Raw genomic sequence first — 16326 nt, 5'->3', positions numbered from 1 at the left:
TTGTGTCATGACTGAAGCAGAACAACAAATACAACCTGGATATGATAAATGTATTTAAATCATAATACAAAACAGTTAACAACTCCACTCTTCTCTTTTGGTCCAATGTAATTTTGACTTATTCCCACAGTTGAAACCTTCCCTTTTTGTTTTTCATTCTAGTAAAATCCACTGAGAAGCCATGTTTAAAAAAGGCCTTTCACTTCAGCGCAATTTTTTATTTCTATCTCGTCCTTTCACGCCATCTACCAGGACTGATACAAACCTCTCTATATCTGTCTCTGATTTCATAACTCTCACGAATAAGAGTTACAATAGAAAACCATGCAATACCAGTAAAAACAAAGGCGGATGTGCATGGTGTTGTGAATGCCCCTAGCAGCATAGGCTCTTGTTTGGGTTATTCAGGATTCCAAAAACTTTATTATAACAGTATACACTATTATAACATCTTTGTCTGTGCTACAGACAACAATGTCAGACACACAGTTCTGAAGGCAGACGTACTGGGGACGGTTGGTAAGGTAGTTCATGAGCCACAAAATCGGGAGTGTCAACCTGCTTGTTTTTTCATTTCCCACTCAGTTGTGCAGGCGGAATGGTGTTAAATGCACTAAATAATAATATCCTCACTAAGGCCCCGGGCTTGTCCAGGTGGGGTGGGTGTAGGTGTGATGGAGCTCCCACTCCCAAGTTGGGATTGATAACCAAACTGGAGGGGGGTGAGTGGGTGTTTGACGAGAGGTCTAAGGAACTTTAGGGAGGGATCAGCCTCTCAAAAGCCTTTATAATATGTTAGGTCAGGGCCACTGGTCTTTAGTCATTGTGGTTTCTTATTCTTGGGGACTAAGCATGACTTTTTTCACCCATGAGGGACCCTCTCCAGATGCAGGCTAAGATTGAAAGTATGTTAGAGTATACCACAAAGCACAGGCTTTCAGTGCTCTTATGCTAATTCCATCTGGCCCAGCAGTCTTTATGGGGTGAAGCCTATTCAGCTCTCTCCTCACCAGATCTGCTCAGATGGACATTACATTTGTGGTGGCCTAGTCATGTGGTTGAGGGACTGAGGAGCCTGTAGTGAAGGTGAGGTGCTCTGAGGCTGACCTGAAATCCATTGAAAAATATTATTTTATTTGTTGGCCTGGTCCAGAGTCCCTTCAGTCACCTGGCTGCTGGACCTGTAGCCAATAATGGTCCTCATGCCCCTCCACACCTCCATGGTGTTGTTATGCTGAAGGCTTTGTTCCAGTTTTCTCCTGTAAGCCTTCTTTCTCTCTCTGATCCTGACAGACAGCAATCTCTAGACTGTCTTTGTTGCCTCCCTGTTACCTGACCTGAATGCATTTTTTTTGTCATTCAGGATGGCTTTGATGTCATGGTGACCCAGGGTTTGTTGTTGGGAAAGCAGCATTTTTTTTCATTGGTATGTGGATGTGTACACAGAAATTGATGTAGTCAGTGATGCAGTCTATTAGTCCATCAAAGTCCTGACCATGAGGTTCACAGAGAGTTTTCCAGTCTGTAGTTTCAAAGCATCCCTGCAGGCCAACATTGGCCCCCTCTGTCCACCTCTTTACAGTTTTAATGGTGGCAGGCTGCCTCTGAACCAAAAGTGTGCACTGTGGAAGGAGATGTACCAGGTAATGATCTGACTTGCCAAGAGGGGCAAGGGCAGTGGCAGGGCTCTTTAACATTAGCATACATCATGTCCAGTGTCCTCTGGGACAGCTCACAAACCGGGTAAATGTGGGAATTGTCTTAGTGAGGGTGTCATGATTAAAGTCTACAGAGATCATAAAGAAGACGTCAGGTTGTCTAGTCTGCAGACCAGTGTAACTGCCTGTATGATGCCACATGCAGCAGTGGCGTTAGTGGATGGAGGAATGTAAACAGCGATTGATATTATGTGTGAAAACTCTCTGGGCAAATAATATGGACGTCCCACAGCCAGCATTTCACTTTTAGGGCTACAGACATGCTCTTTCACAGTTACATGAAGTAAACTAGTTACTTCAAGACAAGAAAATAAATTGATGAAAAGACATAACAAGAAACACAGCAGGCTATACTTGTAGGCTCTTGTGTGGGTCAAGATTTGGTTTTATTTATATTTATCTGGCAATCTAGGCAGCTTAAAGCTGAGTTCATTGATTTGGTACAAGATTGTTTTTGAAAATGGTAAATGGTCTGCACTTATTTAGCACTTTTCTTCTGTACTGGTACTCAAAATACTTCTACACTGCATCTCATTCACCCATTTGCAGACACAAGCACACACACACACACACACACTAGCGAACCGATGGCAGAGCTGCCAGGGGAGTTCAGTATCTTGCTCAAGGACGCTTTGACATGTGACAGGACGAGCTGAGAATCGAACCACCGATCCCATGATTTGTAGTTGACTGCACACAGCTGCCCCACACTAACCCTTCAAGTGATGCACCTGCCATCCATGCTTGTGTCTTTTTCTCAGTTCATATGCTGTCTTCCTTCCGGAGCCTGGTGTTGTGTCTCTACCCTCTGGTTTTTTTGTCCTAAGGAGGTAGACTTCTCTTCTGGTTCTTCTCGTTTAATGTGCAGAGAGTAGGTGTAAGTAGTTGAAGATTTTGCTGGAAACGTAAGGATGGATAATTTATCATTGTCAGAGCTTTCTTCTGATCCATATGCAAGGTAGGCATCAAAGAGCTGTTGAAGATTAGAGAGAGAGAGAGCTCCTGCTTTGTCGTAATAATCCCTGGCTGCAACTATTTAAAGTTACACAGACTCAACCTTTAGAGGTTTTAGAGGAAGCTGATATTCACAGGTCCTAAATATAGACTTTAATACAGGGTGTGAAACATTACACAAGTATTGCCACTAATTAAACTGTGACATGATTAATAAAGCCAGTGGTGTCCATTTTAAAACCCACTTGGAGTCTTAACAAAATAGCTCAGTCATGGTATTATGTTAAATATAATTTAAAAAGTTACACATTTTTAATTATTCAGATCAATTAACTTATGAGTGTTGATATTGTGTTGTTTTGGATATTATGTGTCTTGGATTAATGGAGAGACAGACAGACTTTATTGGTACTGATAAATAATAATTTATACATACTGTGGATGACGAACTAAAGATACAGGTACCCTTGCTACCGAGTACTGTTTTTTTAAAGCAGATGAGGATACATGCTTTGAGCTGGTTTTTTGTTGCAGTGTGTGAGCTGACTAGCAGCACAGTGTGACAGAAAGACAAGGAAAAAAGAGCTCCTTTTTAGACCACTAACTGTCAGAATGTCTGAACATGTGTTGAGAATCGAGTCCAAGTCCACAGGCCACTTTGTCTTTCCTTCAGTTTTAGTTGGACATGTTTTAAAAAACATGTAATGATCTCTCCTTTTATTTAGCCACTCCACTCTACTCCTTTTCCTGTCTACAGTCTTTTATTCATGCATATGTAAAAGATAATTTAGAAACCCCATTTATATAAATAATTGGCAGAGAAATAAGTGTTGTACAGCAGAAATCAAGTTATTGATTTTTCAAGTTATTGTTTAAAATCCTCCAACTTGATTACAGAAATTTACATCACCTTTAAGAAACTGGCTTACTCAAGAAAGCCAACTGTAATCAGGTTACTTTATTGCATGTAAACACAGTAATATGCTACAAGGTGTATATAAGATAACACAAGATAAGATTTTTTCCCTTGAAGGGGAAATTCACGTCACAGCAGCAGAGTCAAACTGACATTAAAAGTTAAAAGCAATAGAACTAATCTAGAAGTCTAAAATATACTATCCAAAGAAATACAGAGTAGAAAAATAGCCTAAGAATAATATAAAATTTGAGAGGTGAGATACAGCAGATAACAAAGCACTGAATTCCTTCAACCATGTCCAGTCTGGTCCACGATCAGTACGGATGACTCATCCCAGTGATTTTCTCAGCACTTCTCTACTGCGCCACACCTCAACCTCCTCAGCTCCTAGTGGATTCTGGGCCTTCTTCCTGGGATCAGACCTGTGTTCGGCAGGGCCTATAACTAGTAGCAAATAGAAGGCTAGCTATAAACAATATAGCTATATAGTTGCTATATACAAACAATTCTGTATCCATGGTAATGTGTGCCTCCTGACAAGGTCACTAAATGATTAGAGATATACTAGTAGGTTTACTTTTGCCCATTACCTCAGAAAAACTCACAACTGGAGTTGGACAAAGAATGTGAGCTCAAGGAAAATTAAGGACAGTGTCTCAAAAAGTTGATTTCTACACTGTAAAATGTGCCAGTCACTCAATCTTATTAGTCCAATGGTGTTGAATTACATTACTGAGTCTGGTGAACTCTTGTACATTTGAGTCTAATTTCTTTTTAGTTTAGAGCATGAAAGATACACAGCAGGCACCTTATTTTTCTAGATGTGGACATTGGCCTTGCTCAAATGTAGCTGTTTATGTGAATTAACAGAGGTTGACTCGATTTGATTATCTTCAATTTTTTTTATCAGATTTGATCTGTTTAGCAGTGTGCAAAGCTTTCACCTGGCAGCTTTTTCTTTTAGCCTGTGCTAAAAGGCTAATGCATTTATGCTTAAACCCTACCTTTATACCTTGTACCTGACTATACCATGCTACCAGTGTTTTACAAAATAATCAATAATTTATTTTGTAAAAAAACATAATGATCAAATTTAGAGAACAGCAGTAATTGTAGCACTGAGAAAGATTACAACAACATTTTTTGAAGGTTATAACGGTCAACAATTAATCACCAGTCTCTCACAATGCTCTGTAGTGATTTTGGTCCACATCTTCATTTCTTCCGGTCTCTACCACAGTCCACAGACTGTAGTGGGTTTCTTGGCCATAACTTTGCAGCCAAGGATTTTCTAGAGGTTTTCTATTGAGTTTAGATCAGGACTCTGGACTGGCCATTTCATTATTTCAGTGTTTTCACTCTGCCATGTAGCTGTATAAGAGGCCTAACATTCCAAAGATTGCAAAAGTTAGTCTAGCCTTTTGATTCTTCTGCTAATGAGAGGGTTGGTCACTGCAGAGTTGGCGTTCAGCCCAAATGCTCTTAAATGTTGACACACTGTATGACAAGACAGATCCTTACTCAACTTTCCTCAGCACTGAACTGGTGAGCAATTGCAGCTGCAGTGTTGAACCCATTGGCACCCTTCTTGGGGGACTTGTATAAGTTTATGATGTTGTATGTAAGCATACTGTGCTTCAGAATATATTTAGCTACTGAAATATGCTTAAAATGCTCCTATTTTAGTCCTGTTTTATTTTAAATAGGAGTAAGCAGTGATCTTGATATTTAGGAAATTCTAGGTTGTTCCAGTTGATCTCCAGTGTACATGTCTCACTGTAGAGGATCCTGTTGTGGCAATTTCAGAAGTCCCAGTTATTCTTTCATTCATATCATATCAATAATTTAAGCTTATTAATATATTTGAACCAGGAGTTTCAGCATTGGGAATAAGAAGCTTTTGAAAAATAGGTCATGTACATATTTAATGAAAATGCACTATATATAATTATGTAATGGATCAGACTTGGCTTTTGCAGATACTAAATATCAAAGGACTCTGATTTTTATTGTAGTGTACTGACTATAGGCTTACATTTTTATCAAACAGGTAGTGTATACCTACTGAATTACTACTTTATCATACCACCTACCATGGTAAAAGTTAAAAGGCAGACTCATACAAATTGTAAATGAGATTGGACTATCCTTCATTGCCAGACCAGACAAAGCTCTGTTTTTAAAATATATTGACTGTTCAACTGAGCATGGCTCACTTTTAGTTAAGCAAACTAAACATGCCCATAAAAAAAACTGATCAGTGTAAACATTTTTACTGTTTCATGCCACAGGGAAACAAGCTGGCGTCCATGCACCGAGTCACGTCCATATGCAGTTTCACTTAGCTGATGCTTTTCCCCTTTGTGAACAACTTTTGATCAGTGTTAAGAAATTTCACTTGCCTGACAGCTTTTGAGATTAGTGTTGCCTTGACAACTGAGGGTGAAGTCAGGAGGGGTTAAAAAAGGCTGATTAAATTTTCCAGTATTTGCATGCCATCAGGAAGAGTGGGATTTAGTGGGAATGCCTGTCTCTTGCTGATTAGCTTTTAAATTGCAGTTTGCAGCTTGGCACTTGCATGTTTATCAAAGTGGCTCCTCTCCACTTTTCAATGGCTGATGGAAGCAAATGGAATGGACAATTAAAAAGGCAACATGTCCACGCATCCATGCGTTTTTATCAGTTACAATGATATAGTCAAATATAATATCTATGGCAGCTCCTTAAATTGTAAACACCCTAATTCTAAGCATCTGGTTTATGCTTCTGTGTTAGAAAAGCAAAGAGGAGGACAGAGCTATATAATTCAGTGTTTACCACTGTACAGTGACATAAAATTATCTTCCAGAGTCCTAAATATGGATACGTGTTGGTCTGCTTAGTCTTCAGTAACGGTAAATTAAGTATCCTAGGAGTCTGGACTGTTGGACAGACGGCACAAGACATTTTAAGACATCAGCTTACAGAGTAACACCAGACTGAATAGCAGTGTTTTGCTGCCCTCTCTGGTTTAAAGTTTTAGGTCTGTTTTACTTCTAGCCACCCACCTGTACCCTGTGGTAACAGATGGTGCCTAATTAACCAACAGCTCTACTGATATCAATTTATCAAATTGTTCTTATGCAATGATGAATATTTTGACATTTTCTATATTTAATAAGTGACTAATTAAGGCTAGTAGGTCAATAGGTACGTCAGTTGTAGGTCTGTTGAAAAATTTGTAAACAAAATGACAGGAATCCCAGGTTTCCAGAATAAAAATAACAATAATTATATGAATAGTATTTATCTAAATGAAAAAATAATGAATACAGAGCATAATTTATTATATCCAAAATTTTCAGTTGAGGTCCTGTTGTACTTTTTATTATTATTCATGATAAATGATCAAATTGGCTACTGCAGTTTTTGTGGTAATATAGAAGACAGTTGAACATCTGATAATGAGTTTAAAGACTGCAGTTTCAAATATGCGAGAATACTGTGAAACCATCTTGCAGACGGACAAAATCTATCTTGGTGATGCTCTTCACAGTGATTATGGCACCATGATCGCTTGTGGAAATGAGAATCCTGGAGATTTGGAGGCAATCACTGTTTGAGACACATAACAAGGCACAATAGCTCCCAGAGAGAGGGAAAGTAAAGGATGGAGAATGGTGTAGACAGAGGAATTGGTGGAGAGAGGGTGACAGAGTTAAAGGGCCTGGGAGTTGAAGAGGTAATGGGAGGGAGGTAAGAGTGACAGGAAGAGGGGAGCTGCTAGAATGAGAGGGAGGCTGTGAGGCAGGTAGAGCCGCTTGACGAGATAAAGAAGAAATCATTCAGTCAATCAGCCCAGGCCACGCTGCAATCATCAGATCTCATCTGTTTTCAAGAGCAATTCTGCCTTTTATTGAGCTGTTGTGCCTCAAACAGGGAGGCTGCTTTGGGGGACATTAACCCCTACATTGCTGCCTGCTTTTATACCAGACAACAGACTATCAAGACAGCTGTTTTTTTCCTAAATCTGACTTATGTAATGTAAGCAATAACATTTGTGCACATTCAGAAGGCTACATCAGATCCAGGGATAAATGGTGCAAACAAATTTGTAAATCAGGCTTAATTATTTCAAGAGAGTTTCTACAAATCTCTGTAAAATCAAAACAAAACAGCATTAAGCCAAAGCTTTACATTTAGATCAGAGTGAGCATAGTTTGTTTACTTTGCACTGCAGACCACACAGATATTGAATCTGCATTTGTGTAACCACAGAATCAGTGTTTAGCATCTACTGTAACTAGAGCTAAATGTAAAAAGACAACTTTATAGATGTATATATTTTATAATTTGGTCAGACTGTCTTTCTGACACTCTAGTGTTTAAGCTGTTGTAAAAATGCAATTTTCCCCATTGTGGGACTAACAAAGGTTTTCTTATCTTATCTTATCTTTATTAAAGAAATTGGTTGATTGAAGTTGACATAAAAAAAAAGAATCCATATTATAATTAAAAACAGTATGTTGAAAAATAATCTAATAAATCTAAATAAACTGTTACAGTGGCAAGAATTGGACATCTTAGTGTATGGCTCTCTTCAAGAAATACCATAGTATCTCTGTTATGTTGTTTTTATGATGATATGCAGTGTGTTCTTAAAAGTTCAATCTTAGTTTTATCAGTCCACAAAACATTTTGCCAGTACTGCTGTGGAGTATCAGTGTTGGCAAACTTCAGGTGTGCAGCAATGTTCTTTTTAGTAAGTAGTGGTTTTCTTGTTGATGTCCTACCATAGTCTCCCTGCTTATTTAATGTTTTCCGTACTATAGACTCATGAACATAGATGTAACTAGTTCCAATGATACCTTCAAATCTTTGGCTGTCTCTCAGGGTTGTTTATTTACCTTATTGATGGGCTGGTTAGTGTAGTGGTAACATCACTGCCTCCCATGTGGGAGACTGGGGTTCAAATCCTACTGGCTACCTCCAGTAGCGGTCCTTACGCAAGACCTCCTCACGCCTACCCTGGATAAAAGCATCTGCTAAATGTAAATGTAAAATGTGTTTGTTCTGATCTTGGGGTCATTTAGATTGAGCACCCACTTCTTGGTAGATTCCCAAAGTTTTAAATTGTATTGTAGTGTATTGTATTGTAGTGTACATATATTCAATGATAACCTTTTTTGGTGCATGTTTTTCCTCTAGATATGATGAAAAAAATCAGCAGTGAAATGACCAAACCCACCTATGGGTGCCAGGTGACCATCCAGTCAGAGCAGGAAAAGCAGATGATGAAGATGTACCGCAGGGAGGAAAAGAGAGAAAAGAAGAGAGGCAAAGGAACAGATGACGGTGACTCCTCAGATGCTGTGATGGCCTTCGACCCCAGAGAAATGAGAGCCCATAGGTAAATTACCTCTCCAGACTTTCTCTTTGTTCTCTATTCGTCCATTTCCTGCTGTGCACTCGGGTATCAAAACTAAAGTCTGCATTTGTCATGACAACTTGCTCTGGAGCTTTACAAAATAAAGAAAAAACACAGTGGTTCTGCAGATTCCTGCATCTCAACTTGCATGGGATTTATCTGAAAGTTTAATTGCAGAGCAAGAAAAAGGAGCAGCTGTCTGTTCCATTAAACTTAGCATTGGCAAATTCAGCACAGTGTGAAGGAAAAGATTAGAGGTCATTTATTTATTTTTACATGGATGGAGGTGAGGGTTCACAAATGGTTGCAGATGTGACATCGTCCTTGTCTTGTGTTTTTTGTAAATATGATGAAATGAGATTGGGGTTTGTCTAAATTTAAAGTTCTTTCAGTACTGCATTGAGCTCTATTCATTTAGAGCATTTCTTTCAGACAGTTTAATGTAAATTGTGTTTTGCATGTATTTATTTCTTTCTTGTACAGAGAGCAGGCCCTGCTGACGGCACGACGTGAACCTTTATTAAGCAGAGAAAGAGTTTATGAACGCATTCGATATCCCAACGTCTACGACAGCTATGCAGAAGCCACAAAGTCACCAGCATTTGTTGGAGGAGCCAGGGTGAGCCTCAAATAACCTTTTATGTCTCCCTCTTCTGCGTCTTCACCTTTGGATTTTTATTAGAACTGAAATGTTCAAAAGAGATAGCTCTTGACTCGTAGTCCTTCTTTCTGATTTCTTTGATTACTTCAGTTGCTTCAGTTTATTTATCTCTGCTTCATGGATGATGCCACCTTGACACCCTCAAGGGCCCTAGGCGCTGTGTGACAACATCAATCCTGCAACTTCACACTGTGGTAGATGGGTCTAAACACAATCTTGGCACCAGACAGTGCAAAATCTGTTTTGTGGTTGTGTGGCAAATGTGGGGGAAAAAGTAACATGCTGCCCATGTTTTGAAAATGCAGAAGGACAAGAAAAGTTTCTGGCAACAGTGATGAATTGTGTTTTAGAGTCTTATTATTTTAAGCTGTATTCTGATTGGTTTCATAATGTGGATTGTAAGCAGTTGTTCCTGATCTCTACATCTTTATTAGTTTTCAGTGAACATGCCTAACAGCAGATAGTGGCAGGGCAAAGTATGCAAACCTTTTTGGAATTTCATGGTCACAAAATGTGATCTGATCTCCATCTAAGTCAACAGTATTAACAAATATAATGTGCCTAAAATAATAACACAAAAGAAACTCTGATCTTTCATGTCTTTGTTAAAAACAACCATAAACACCTACTGAAAAAAGTATGTAAGTAATAACCTCAAAAAAGCTAATTGGACTCAAGTGTTAGCATACCTTGAAGAAAATTATTTTCAGAGTGTAGCATAGAGCTGCTTTCAAACTTTCTGAGTTTATGTGAGCTTATGTGAGCCATGCCTCACCAAAAGGAGCTTTCAGAAGATCTATGATCAAAAATTGTGATTTACATAGAGATGGAAAGGGTTACAAAGGGATTTCAAAGAAATTCACCAGTCTACAGTAAGGAAAACAATATGCAAATGTGGACACTTTGGTACTGTGGCAGTCCCAAGAGCACAACAAACACTCATCAATGAGATAAAGAAACAAACCCAAGTGACAACCAAAGATGTGAAGGCATCATTGGAATTGGCTAAAATCTGCGTTCATAAGTCTACATAAAACATTAAACAAGCAGGGTGTCTATGGCAGGACACCAGGAAGGAAGCTGCTGCTTCTTAAAAAACTGACTGACGAATTAAGATTGAACTATTTGGAAAGAACCCACAGCACTATATCTGGTATTAAAAGGGCACTGCATATCATCATCCCAATTGTAAAGTATGGTGGAGGAAACATCATGATTTGGGCAGCTTGCAGTGACTGGGGGGGATGATAAATTCCCCAAGTGTATCAAAAAATTCTTCAGCATAGTGTGAGAATGTCTGTACATCAGCTGAGGGGGGGTTCAACCAGTTATTAATTCCATATTACATTAATCACATACTTTTTCCACCAGCTAGAATTCACTAGATCAGAATTTGTTTGTGTTATCATAGGCCCATATTTGTTCATTTGTTCATTTGATCAGATCAGATTTTATGACAGATTAATGCAGAAAACCATGAAATTCCAAAGGGTTTACATTCATTTTTCTTGCCACTGCATTTCTCCTAATACTGTGGTAAATATTTTAAACATTTCATATTTGGTAAAAGTTAATTACTGTACAGCAATAATGTTGTTCCACACAGAATCATTGTGCCCTCTAGATATTTTCACCATGCTGTATAATTAGGGCTCTATGGATTACACTAATAACCATCTAAATCTACTCCTTATTTCAAAGGCTCTTCATTGCTGAAGACAACCAAATAGTTACTTCATTTGTCTACATTTATTGCTAGTTGATAAATCTAAAGTAAGTAAATTAAACTGGCATCACAGCACACTGTAAAATTGTGTGATTTCACGCATAAACACACTTCAAGCTGGGCATCTCTTTATTAGTGACGTTGATAATAAGTAAACTGTACACAATCAGAGAATAAAAAAATATTTATTTTACTAAATTTCAGCCTTAACAGTTAAATAATTGCGTAGGATAACTTTATGATTCCTTTTTGTATAATCATGCAGCACAAGTTTATTTGGTGTTTTTTATGTTTATAATACTTCAGTTGTGTCAATTTTGATTCAAATTGGTTATTGTATGGTGAGTACACTCAGGTAAATTGTGTTTATTAGACTGTGTACGGCAAGAAGACACATGGATATGAGCATGCTGACCTACACATGATTTCAACTGGGGATGATGGGGCTTATTGTTCTCACACACCAAATTGAATTCTCTACTACTTTAAAACAGCTGTTTGCATCATCACATGACCATTTATTAATGTCCGTTTTATTAAATTTGGTTGGTGAAATGCAGCACTTGAAATCAATGTTTATGATCATCAAACTGATTGATCTGCTTTGTATTTGTGTGGGATCATGAAGCATATGAAAATAAAAGTTTAGATATACAAGTTGAATATGAATAGCATATTGTATAACTTTGAATATTTTGGGAAGTTATGGACAGTGTTTTAAAATCCAAGTGTATTATGTGTGTGTTGACTCTTTGAGGTCGCTTGTGACAATTGGGTTTTCTTTATTTTTTTCTGTGACATTCAGCTGCTGCTTCCAGAGGGAATCCGCAGAGACAACACCAAGATGTATGAAGAGGTGGAGATCCCACCCAATGAACCCATGGCTATTGGCTTTGAAGAGAAGCCTGTCTACATCTCTGAACTAGATGAGGTAGGAGCCACTGTGTACTTGTGTTTGTTTCTGTATATATTTTTGTATTTTCTGTGTGTGTATGTGTGTTTATACACTAAGCATAGCTTTTCATACTGACAAATGTTGAATGTTAAACCTAATTTTAGTCCCTAACTAGCAAGTAATAAGATTTAATAAGTCGAATTACAGGTTTGATAATACACTATTTGATTCCAGCTTTAGCAGTCGATTACTTTTTCCAGTGCTGCATGTGATTTGTCTGTATTTTGAAGTACTACTGACTAAACAACAGGACTTGTTTCCATTTCTGTTCAGCTGCTAGGAGAGTTTGCTGATGGTGCTGGTGTGTATATGGTCTCTGTTATCCTCCATCTTAGTGAACAGGGGAGGACTGTGGCTGTAATAGCTAGTGACTGATGTTCCTTCTTAATGGAAGTGTTGTAACTCTCAGCCGGCTGTCAGTCGACACAATGACCCGTCAGTCTGGCTGACAACTTGACTGACAAACCCACACTCATACTGGTACATACATTTCCGCTGGCCTCCTGCAGGCTTTTCTTGACCACCATTATTACAAGGCATGAGACTGGAAAAACGGAGATTCCTTCTGCTCTGGTACCTGGGGAAGAGGTATGGCTACAGGGCAAAAATACCAAAAAATGAAGAATAAAAAAAGAAATTGTCAGATTAATGTGTGGTTGTGGTTTTGGATTTTAAGTTTCCATCTTTAAAATGTTGGATAGAAAATTGTATAAAAAATGGTTTCTTCTTTTGATTTGCTTTTCCAGCCTTTTCCAGCAGCCTGCTTTAGTTGTTGTTGTTTTGGAGGTTTTCTCACTTTAATTCCTTTTTCAGAAGGTGATATCCATATTTAGTTGAATTAAGATTTTGCTTTCAGCTTTCTTCCCTCAGATTAAGTCCTGTGTTAAGTTGGCAGTGTTTTGAATACTTGTCCTGCTGCATGATGAAGCTCCTGCCAATGTGTTTTGATGCTTTTTTGATGGTGATTTCTTTTGTAAATTAGCAGACAAAATATTGCTGTAGACTTCTAAATGCAGCAGCTTCATAGATGAACTTATATAGTTTGGATGATGAGCAGATCCTTTCTTCTTTCCCACTTTGGCCTTTCTATCATGTAGGCAGAGGTGAATTGTGGTCTGATAATGTTAATAATACTTTGTTCTCAGTACTATCTCAGTACTTTTTTGCAAGTATGTGGCTTTATGATTGTTACTGTGTATAAGGGCTTCATATCTATATATATTTCTGCTCATGAAGTCTTCTTTTAATGGTGGATTGTGATACCTTTAGCTATGCCTGCTCTTTAGAGGTTGTTGGTGATGTGTGACTGTTGTTTGTAGGTTTTTCTTCTCACAGTGCTTCTGTCATCAGCTGTGGTTGTTTTCCCTGGGCACCCCATTCTATCTACTATAGTTTGGTCTCTGGTTAGATGTTTACACAGAGATTCACACCACCACCAATTAGGAATATCTCTTTGGTCCTTAGAGAAAAGGTGTCTGGGAGGGGCTGGAGTGAGTGCACCTAAGAGAAGGCCTGAGCATGGGAAAACGCTTAAAACACCCTTAGAATACTGTGTAGATAGGATTATTCATGCATTTAGACATTAACATCCAAAATCAACATCCCCTCATTAAGTCTGTGTCGCTGTTCTGCTTTACTGACCTCAAACATCTGCGCCTGATTATTTCTCAAGTTACCACAATCTATTTGACCAGTAATGTCTACTGCATAACTTGGAAAAGATTTTTATTTATTTTTATTTATTTAAGATATTTATTTTAGCAAAAATAAAGAGATATGGACCAGAATGGACATAATCAATAAGCAATCCTATTGGGAGTGCACATTTAGCAGTGTTGTTGTTACCAGCTATAAGAATGACAATGAGCAGAGTTGGTAATCCAGATCAGTTGTAAAAGCTATTTTGTATCTGGGATAAATATTGAGAGAAATCAGGACCACTACTTGGGTTTCCATTAAGTGGGGTGGTTTCAAGGGATGCATCTTTCTCCAGGGAACTCATTTCCTGGATGATGATTTTGATTCTGCTGTATAGCGTCATCGGTTAACTGTTATTTATGCTGTCAGTCATTCAGCCATTACTGGATTCCTGTCCTACACTCTACTGCAAATACTAAAACCTACACCTACACAATCGCAATGGAAACTAAAGTAAATTCGGCGAGACTCAATCTTCGTCTTCTTTTACTTACTAAGAAGCTTATCTGTTTTTTGTTTCTCCCTAGCTCACTAGCATTTTCCCTTTATCTTTGAAAGTCCTTGTGTAACTGATATAGATTGATATGGAAACTCTTCTACCTAGTGATGTGAATTAGCCTCAGTCAAGCAGCGGCTCTATTCATTAACCTAAGCCTTGGCAACCCTGGAACAAAGTGCCTCACTCCTCAAAAGTGCCGGCACACAATGCCTAATAAGTCTTTACGTGCTATTAGGAAGGCTTTGAAAGGCAAGCTGAAAAGTCTGATGCTCCCCCCTCCTTCCCGTTTACACTTAGTGCCGATTGCCATTTATTGAAAGCTGTAATGGGAAACAGGACTGTGTGAGCCTCGGCACGCCTTTGATAGCTCTGTGAAACATTAAAAGTGGGGAATTTATTAGGGTGCTTTTTAAGTAATGAATCAGGGTCTAGGCGTCCCACACTTGCCACAGTGGTAAAAGCCTCCCTAATTTATCTGAATAAATATGGTACCGAGTGTGTTGTGAGAGCAAATGCCAGTCTTTAGTAGTACTGATGGACCTAACATGCACAGAAACATACACTGCTACTGCACTGCCGACATTTCTCTTAACAGCAGAATGGATGCTGTATTTCAAATACAGATGGAAGCCTTGACAGCTTCCGTCTATATTTCCTATGAATTACAGGACTAATTGAACTGCTAATAATTTAACGACTAACCTGATAGGATTAGAGGGCACAGGCAGCTTGTGGCTAAAGTGTGTATAGCCGCTTCAGGATTGTGTGGGTGGTTTGAAAATCATAATTAATGATGAACTATTATCCCCTATTTGTACTGTATATTTCCCTGCATCTTAATGCCTAAAACTTTGTTATTGCATAATTTTTGTTCTTCGCTGTCTCACCCACACAATTATGGTGCCAGTTGCTGTAATTAACATTGTGTAAGTTCTTAAAACAAATCCAGTATTTACCTCAACTCCACCTTAGATTTCAATTTGATTATGTTTTTTTAATATACAAAATAAAAAATAGAAAATTGGAAAATCAAATTGAATTTTCAATGTGTGGTCAGTGTATGATTAAAACAGTTTTTTATTTTCTAGTTTTTTTATTTGGTTGCTATTTATCTTTGGAATAAATAAATAATATAATATTGAAACTTGAATCTTATATAGGTAGGATCAGTGCATAATTTGTCTGAATGGTTAGCAGTTCAGTCTGTTGCTCAGTGTTGCTGCTTTACTGCTTTGAAACATCACGTTTCTCCAAATCAAATGAAAAGATAAATGATGGAAACTGGTGGCAGTCTCAAGCCTAATACCTCATAGCTATCTCATGTAGTCAACACAAACCTAAAATCTAAACAGTTCAACAGATGCTGTGACAATTGTTTTCAGTAAAAGTGTAATGAAAAAAACTAATGTTTGTTTTTGCAACTGTGTATAGTTAGGTTAAACTTACTGTATGTTCATTTTTGTTCATTTTCAACTGTATACTCAAATGCAGTGGGACAGGCTTGAGGGTGATGAGAGTTTTAACACTGTTTGTCTGAGCATAATACCCAATGCATCTGTATTTGCAAGAAGCAACATGGGAAAAACAGAAAAGACATTATACTGTCTATACATAATATCAGGTTATTCTTGTGTTACCCATCCCCAAGATGCCTTGAACATATGGAGGTATTGAGCTACAGTCTTTTTTGTGAGTGAGTTTAGGACACTTGCTATTCTAACTCATCTGCTCAACTCAATTCAGGTAGTCTCTTTAATCAACCTTACAACCAAACAACAAATTCTTAAAA

The 16326-nt window shown here is 38.1% G+C and overlaps 1 protein-coding gene across 2 annotated transcripts in view; it reads left to right on the top strand.

Moving 5' to 3' along the window:
* Positions 1–16326, top strand: part of ascc3 (activating signal cointegrator 1 complex subunit 3) — a 110734-nt gene that overhangs the window by 17055 nt on the left and 77353 nt on the right. For both annotated transcript variants that reach the window (XM_026370689.2, XM_026370688.2), the window contains exons 6-8: positions 8779–8980; positions 9482–9617; positions 12191–12316. In XM_026370689.2, coding sequence (XP_026226474.1) covers positions 8779–8980; positions 9482–9617; positions 12191–12316 — 464 coding nt within the window. The remainder of the gene's footprint in view (positions 1–8778; positions 8981–9481; positions 9618–12190; positions 12317–16326) is intronic.

Source organism: Anabas testudineus, chromosome 16 (assembly GCF_900324465.2).
Source record: "Anabas testudineus chromosome 16, fAnaTes1.2, whole genome shotgun sequence".
In the NCBI taxonomy this organism is placed as follows: Eukaryota; Metazoa; Chordata; class Actinopteri; order Anabantiformes; family Anabantidae; genus Anabas; species Anabas testudineus.
This window is presented reverse-complemented; position numbering and strand designations above follow the sequence as displayed.